An 8395-nucleotide genomic window follows, 5' to 3' on the forward strand; every position below is an offset into this window, starting at 1 on the left:
TCATTAAAAGATTTATTTAATCATGAACATAGAAATTATACATTAATCGCAATTTTTTTAAGCAGTTTTATCCATAAAAATTTTATTTGCATAGAGCAAAATTTGAAAGATATATGAAATGGACGTGTGTGTGGGTGTGTGTATGTGAGAGAGAAAGTAAGAAAGTGAGATAGTGAGTGAGTGAAGTAATTGTTATATGCTTATAGAAAAACAATTTATATTATAGAAATTGATATATACCTGTTGAAGATTAAAATGTATGTAAGAGCTATTGTTTTCGACGCGTGTATAATCATAGAGAAACTGAAAGACAGATGTCTGTGTGTGTGTGTGTATTTTTGGCGGGATTTTTGCATTTAGCAGGAGTTGGTTTGTTTTATCGCTTGATCAATGGCCGTACAAGAGAAAAGGAAAGGCAATCTTTTGAAGTGGGCGTCTAATGAAGAGACATGGACAGATTTATGACTAAACTTCTTTTGAAGTTGTGGTGAGATGGGAGAATTGATATGCATGTATGTATGTCTGTGTGTGTGTGTGTTTGATGGGGTGTGCGCGACAGATTAATGTTGATGGTGTATGTGTATATGAGAGAGAAAGAAAGAAAGAGATAAATGAAATTTATCATTCAGTTTATTTTATGTATATATGTATGAATGGCTTCAGTGACACATACACGCATGCACGCAGGTTTTAATCAATTTTCTCTGTAAGTATGGGGGCTAGGAAAAAAATAGAAAGCGCGTTCCAATCTATGCACCCGTCTCCACGTGTGTCATTTTTCATGCAAATACACCCAGCCGTTTGGCAATGAACCTCAAGACAAGAAAGAATACAATGGTCAGCCAACTTCAACTTATATTATATTTATATATATATATATATATGTTCAGATTTCTCTTAGTTTCTTTTTAGCAGTTAGTAAGCTAGGGTGGAACAGTTAATGTTTACCTTTTTAATGCAATATATTGTACAGATATCAGTGAATATAAATTCAATTCTGGCTGTTATAATTTTTTCTTTCACAAAATAGCTAAATAGAGTACTCTGTTTAAAATATTTACAGACATATACATTTTGGTGTATGTGATTTCTCATTTTATTGGTTTTATTTATAAATGAATATAGTTTCTCAACAATTTTGTCTGTATGTTATCTATTTTAATCACTTCAATTTATTTCTTGCAATCTTAAATAAAATCTCTCTTGTGAATTTGCTTTATTTAAAAAAATTTTTGAATAAAGATTTGGTCAGAATTTATTGTCAAATATTTTGCTTAAAAATTCTAATTTAGTAAATTTTCTGCTATTTTCAGTTTATGATGCTCTTTGAAAGTGAAGTAGAGACATCAACTGAAGTTTGTCCAGAATCGGCAGAGAAGGATGGACCAGCAGTTGTTGAAAGATTCTGCGATGAAACTGAACGTTCAAGGACAATGCTCACAGGCTTTGCCAAATTGTATGAGAAAAATCTATTCACTGATGTCATATTATGTGCTGGACGTAAAGAATTTCCTTGTCATAAAAATGTACTTGCTATTTCAAGTCCTTACTTTATGGCAATGTTTACCAATGACATGGCTGAAAAGAATCAAAAAAAGATCACTTTACGATCAATTGACTCTCAAACAGCTCAGTTGGTGTTGGACTACATTTACACTGGATCAGTTATGCTTTCTAAAGATACAGTTCAGGAGTTACTATCGGCAGCAAATATATTTCAGCTGGTGTCATTAAAGACAGGTTGTGCTTCATTTATGAAGAACCATGTAGATGTTAGCAACTGCATTGGTGTTTACTTTTTTGCTCTTGCTCATGGATGTATGGCGCTATCAAATGTTTCGAAAACTATTATTAATCAGGAATTCTCTCGTCTCTATCGTGAAAATGAATTTTTGAATCTTCCTGCTGACAAAGTCGTTGAAATTATTAGTGATGATAACATTTGTATAAGTCAGGAAGAAGTGGTTTATGAGGCATGTATGGCTTGGCTTAAGCATGACATAAATGAACGAGTAGGCTCTTTAGATGTCATCTTGAACCATGTTCGCTTTGCCAATATCAACTCCTACTATTTCTGTGATAAAATTGATTCTGATCTGTCTCTTTTAAGTTATGAAAACGTCCAAAAGACTTTACACTCTGTTCGTCTGTATTATATGCTCAAAAACCGTCATTTAGAACTGGGGCTAAATCTGATGCCACGCAGAGGTATGGACTTTAAACGAGGTATAGTAATAATTGCCAATCCGTATGCAGAAGATCCACAGAGGAAGTATGGTGCGATGGAAATACTCTTTCCTAAAACTGGTAATGTTCGTTATGTATGTAAACTCCCTCAAGGTCTTTGCACACCAGGTAAGTTCAGTATTTAAGTCTTTCATAGAAATTGTGAAGGAAATATACTTATTATAAGTGATTCATTCTCATTTTCTCTTGATTAAAAGTTATTTCATTTCCACCTGAAGAAAATTATGGTCCATATAATTTTATATTTCTTTGTATTTGTTGTATATTAAGAAATATTTCAATATTTCTTCAATATTTTTAAATCTAGGAAATAACTATTCAATTATGTCTAAGGAGTTTGGCAATCTTGACATATTAGGAAGGGTACGGTGTTCCAACCTGAATCAGATTTTATCCAATTTGCTTCCCACTCTGTTTTGTTTTATCAATTGTAAGTGGCAGGATATACTTTGTATGTGCATGATAGGATTGTTTAACCCCATGACAATGGATTTTTTTTTTTTAATCAAGTGACTAAGTTGCATTGATGGTAATTATCTCAGCTGAGATAAGCAATTAGCACATGGCAATGGTTCCACATATATTTACATCAACTGCTTTAATCAGTTTACGGCAGTGATTCATTCGGTTGCCTGCGCGCAGCAATGGTAATTGTGCCAATGGAGGTCAGCACTCAGTGCGAGATAATGTTTGTATATTTATGTGAACTGCTTTAGTGCAAGTGCTGTTTATTTACCTAAACTATATCCCTGTGCAGGACACTCATGCAGTATTATTCCTGAATAATATCACTCGACAGCACAAGTGAGATCAACTTCATGTATTTACAAACACGTGAATTCACTTTAGTATGGTAGTTCAAAACAGGGTACCACACACAATGGCATATCATACTGTGAACAATGGTTGCTTGCGCATCTCTTTGAAGCATTTGTCTTCTTGGTGGTGGGGAGAAACAGTCATGGAAAATGTCCACACCCCTTCACCATTCACCATTCAGCGAGCAAGCGAGCGAGAGAGAGAGAGAGAGAGAGAGAGGGAGAGGGAGAGAGTCTGGTGTGGGGATGTCCACACATTCTGCACTTTGGCAGGTCTGATATTTCTATCATTTCATAGAACAATAGATTCCTAAATGTCAATCCATCCTCCACACTGTCAAGTATCTGCCAAATCAAATGTGAGTTCATGACACATCAACTATATACATGAACATTTTTTTGTACCATTTCACAAATTTCCTTACCCATTTGTGTTTCATTACCAGCTGATCTGAGCAATTGACTCCTCTATCCCTTCAGTGTATGAAACATCTACACTTGGTTTCATTATGGTATTACCATCCACATCTTGTTTCCTAGTGTCCTTCATGTTTGCAGAATGCATTGTAGATAACATGCAGACATTTTTCTTGTCGCACCACACTAAAGCAAGAATGCCACTATCGTTGCATCGGTATGCTGTTTCTTCCTTTCAAAGTTTTATCTTGTGAAAATCAGACTGCATGCCTTTTACTGTAGCCTTTTTCAAACAAATTTTCATTCAGCAGCATCATGCCATCAGATCAATTGATATTAGAGTAGATGCTGGAAGATCCAATCTGTCTTGACCACTGTAGATTTTGTAATTCCACATCTACCCACAGGCTCTGCCAGCCGACTGGCATACCTTGACTCCAATGCTGGCTTGTTTGGCTGGGTTGTATTGTTTGAATCAGAGCCTTCCCTTGAATTTCCACAAACTCTTGTCTGTACAAGTGTCTTGTGTGGGGACATACACTGTTCTGAAATTTTCAGCTACTTCGTCAACGATAGGACATATTTTGTGTAGCTTGTCATCCTGGTTCTCGCCTGTGTTGAAATGTAGATTTATTGATCATGTGGCATCGTTTCTGGAAAGAAGGGTGTCAACTTGGCTGGATTCAGATTCCAATATGTTGCCGGGGTTAGTTTCTTCACATTGCCTAGCAGGGCAAGCAGAACTTTGATTTTTTTGTTCCCCCCTGTGGTTGGAAATCAATCATCGCCATAGCTTGGTCTGAGATGCTGGGGATGGTTTTTGGCAGTCATTTGTTTCATCCACTATATATTGAAGCATTTTGTCTGTCAAAAACTTGTGGAGAATTTCCAATGGTGAACATCCATGTTCAAGGTTTACCTTTATTCCAGGCATACCAGTAAACCCATGCAGTCAGATGAAATTGCTTCTTGCTTGCCACATGGCATTCTGTTGTCCAGGGCCGTTAACTGCTGCCTGCCTGCCTGTACCTTTGATTCACCAGAATATCATCATTGTTATTGGAATCCTCTGATTCTGAACTAGGAAAATATTCACTCTCTGAGTCATCATCTGAACTGGAAGAAAGAACTGGTGAGGTGGTGGAGCTTGGTGTGACAACCGTAAATTTGAAATAGGACGCGACGACAGAGCTGGAGTTGCAGGACCAGCCTATCGGGTAGTAAATATTTACATGAAACGTCTAATTGGCTTATCAGTTGGCAGGTGGATCGGTACTCAGGCGACAAGTTCTAAGTCAGATGGCGTATAATTGTCAACTGATTTAAAATATGTACATTGCATGCGTGAATTTGTCAACCGTTTTAAAAGGGTTAACAAATTTAAAAGCCAGTTGTTTAGCCCCAGGTTAGCTTTAATGAAGCACACCTATGATTAAAGATATTTCAGTTTTGACTGTTATTTCTTCCTCTATAGTGTCCAGGCCTTAAATTGCTTATGTCCTTTTTAAGTAGAGCAGGGGTTTTCAAACTGTGGTCCGCGGACCACAGGGGGTCCGCAAGGACAAGACAAGGGGTCCGTGGACAGCAAATACTTTTTATGGGCAATATGATTTTATATATGTTTTTTAATCGAAATCTTTTAATTGACAATATACCTATTTGTTAAATGCTGTTAAATAAATGCAAAAATGTTATTTTAAGCAAATATTTATGTATAAATTTCATAAGCGTTTATAAGGGTAAAGCCTGAAATATAAAGTGGTCCGCAAGTCAAAAAGTTTGAAAACCCCTGAAGTAGAGTATAATTTCAAATATTTGGTTGTTCTTCAGCAGATGTAGATCGTTGGATCTAGCTATGTTTTAGCTGCAGGTCAGCTTTGTCTGAGGGGGCCTATGATTAAAGCTGTTCTAGCTGCGATCATCACATCTTTTTAAATAGCCAATTATTCTACTCTGCTCTCTCATTAACTGAAAATAGGGATCACTCTCACTTAACAGGTGGGAGTGTAAGAATACCCAGCTTTAACACAAATGCTTCAATGATTCAAACAAATATTCAATATTTGTGCAATCATCTAATCTCTAGATAGTATGGGGTGGTGGGGAAGTAACATGCACGTGAGAAAATGTCTTAATTATTGTAAAATACAGGGGGTCCGCAAAGTCTGGGTACATGGAGTAAATAAAATCATAACATAAACAATTAAATATAAGAAATAATAATTTCTTAAAGTATGTGTTAATCCCCATGTACCCAGACTTTGTGGACACCCTGTAGTTTAGCAGAAAGGATGCTAGATGACAAAGCATTTAGCATTCTTATGTCCGGTTTCATCAGTCAACTCTGCTTTCATACCTCTAAATCTATAAAAAATAGGTATTAGCAATATGGTGTAAATTTATTTGATTGTCTCTACCCGAATTACTCCCCTATATATTTCTGAGCTTATGCTAATGTAAGAAATCAATGTTTTTGACAACTGAATTTCTGATTGTATTTCATTAAATTGTTAGTTTCTGCTTTACTATGCATATAGGTAAATCATGTCTTTCATTAGTCTATTATTGTTTATAGTTACTAGTGCATGACCAGTTGTTTTATAACTATCACCTTGCTTCATAGAAATATATATATATATATATATATATGTAAATTTTATTATATGTATTTATTTTCTCTTAGTTAATAAATAACTCAGACAAAATAAATTGGTTAATAGATACCAGGGTAGCAAGGATCATAAAATGACTGTGGTGTAACTCCTGTGTATGAGGTAGAAACTCCTTGTTATTTTGGGTACTTGAGTAAATATATAAATTTAGTAGATGGAGTAAAACGTATATGTTAACAATACTTTTATTTCCAACATATGTTTCGAAGATTACAGATTATACCTTCCATAGGAATAGGTGATGTTGATAAGAATGTAATCTTCTCTTCAGGGAAATGCATGGGAACCAGCTTAACTGTAAGACATTTTAACCGAATATGATAACTGTAGTTAGAGAAGATTGTTACGTAACAATCTTCTCTAACTACAGTTATCATATTCGGTTAAAATGTCTTACAGTTAAGCTGGTTCCCATGCATTTCCCTGAAGAGAAGATTACATTCTTATCAACATCACCTATTGGAAGGTATAATTTGTGATCTTTGAAACATATGTTGCAAATAAAAGTATTCAGTTAACATATGCGTTTTACTCCATTTACTAAATTTATATATATATATGTGTGTGTGTGTGTGTGTGTGTGTGTGCAAGAAAGAATTAAGTAAAACAATATTGAAATAAAAGAAACCTTTAATAGATCAAAGTACTTTCTTTTTTTAACATCCTCTTTACATTGCTATCTGACACAGTCTCTTTAGGGTGAATTTAGTTTTTGAGTGATTGATGGCTATAAAAATGACTATGTAAATAATCATTCAACTATTTTCCTGGGATGATTGAATGAAGGAAGTTGAGATGGACAGTGTCTGTGAATTGTCTAGTTTACTTGTGCATTGGGTGTGAGTTCAATGTAAAATCAGTGATAGATAGGTAGCTAGATACTTCTTTTATTACAATATTACAACATTGGAAAAAAATGTATGAATCTAAATTTTGGCTTTCTTTCCAACAGCGTTATGTCTCTCAGTATGTACGAATGTATGTACACAGATAAATGCATAAATTTCTTATTTTCTATAGTTGTCTTAATACATTAACTAAATGTCTTTAATAATCCTGTTGAGAAACTAAGGTTAATGTAGTGATAGACAGGACATGATGTTTGGAAATGTGTAGGAACGATATCGGCTTCTATATAACAGATGGCCTTTTCTTGAATGTGCCCTACCACCTTGACTCAACATTCCTGTTCCTCAAATTAGAAAGTGATTGTGTTGCTGGGATATGAGTTTACTGTTTCTTTGTTTCTGAATTTCTGAGATTTTAAATTTGAAGAAACCTAAAAATAACCTTTCTATATATGCACAAGGCCTGAAATTAGAGGGATGGGGTCTTGTTGATTACATAGACCTCACTGTTCAACTGGTACTTATTTTGACTCCGAAAGGATGAAAGGCAAAGTTGACCTCAGTGGAATTTGAACTCAGAATGTAAAGACAAACAAGATGCAACTAAGCATTTTGTCTGGTGTGCTAACAATTCTGCCAGCTCTCCATCTTAGGAAATGTGAAAATATGACTGAAACCATTTGCAAACATAACACTTATATATGTTATGTATATGTAGCTATAAAGGAAATGAAAATAAAAAGTCAAGGGTTAGTGTGTAATCATTAAATGAATTTATGTACATATACTTACTGTATGTATAATGTATTTTTTAACAGTTTTGGTTTAACAACTAACTAGGACAAGGATCTATTTAAATTGTTAGATTTTGGTCTGGTTGTATGTGCGGGGTATAAATGAGTGTACAAATTTCTGTCTAGCTCACAGTGCAGTTCTCTTTAACGTAGCTCACAATTCAGTTGTTTTGGTTTCTTTTAGAAACACACATTATAGATATATTCTCTTGCTATATTTAACTGATTTTATTAAATTGTTGATTTTTTAAAGTGATTTCTGCTACATTTCTTGTAAATTTACACTAAGAATGTCTGATCTTTATCTGATCTTTTTGTTTTTTATCTGTTTAATTAGCTGGGAAATTTAACAAAGAACAATTTTTATAACCTTTGCTAGGACTATGACATGGTTTAGATATTGATGGGCAATATCCCCACTTAAACATGAATATTCTGTTGGAACACAGAAACACGCACACCAAAATATTAATCTTTGAAATTTTTCTTGCCTCTCCAAACTTCTATTTCAGACTATTCAAATGTCTGTAACGTTTACATTTATTTTCCCAAAACAATTTTTTGTGAATTCAGTTTCAAACAGATGAATCTGCATAAGA

The 8395-nt window shown here is 34.5% G+C and overlaps 1 protein-coding gene across 2 annotated transcripts in view; it reads left to right on the forward strand.

The window, feature by feature from the left end:
- The window catches only part of LOC106878125 (kelch-like protein diablo), a 45662-nt gene that overhangs the window by 10105 nt on the left and 27162 nt on the right, over nucleotides 1–8395 (forward strand). For both annotated transcript variants that reach the window (XM_014927243.2, XM_014927242.2), the window contains one exon: nucleotides 1314–2355. In XM_014927243.2, the coding sequence (XP_014782729.1) occupies nucleotides 1317–2355 (1039 nt within the window). In that variant the 5' untranslated portion in view covers nucleotides 1314–1316. The remainder of the gene's footprint in view (nucleotides 1–1313; nucleotides 2356–8395) is intronic.

The sequence above is a fragment of the Octopus bimaculoides genome, chromosome 3 (assembly GCF_001194135.2).
Source record: "Octopus bimaculoides isolate UCB-OBI-ISO-001 chromosome 3, ASM119413v2, whole genome shotgun sequence".
Taxonomy (NCBI): Eukaryota; Metazoa; Mollusca; class Cephalopoda; order Octopoda; family Octopodidae; genus Octopus; species Octopus bimaculoides.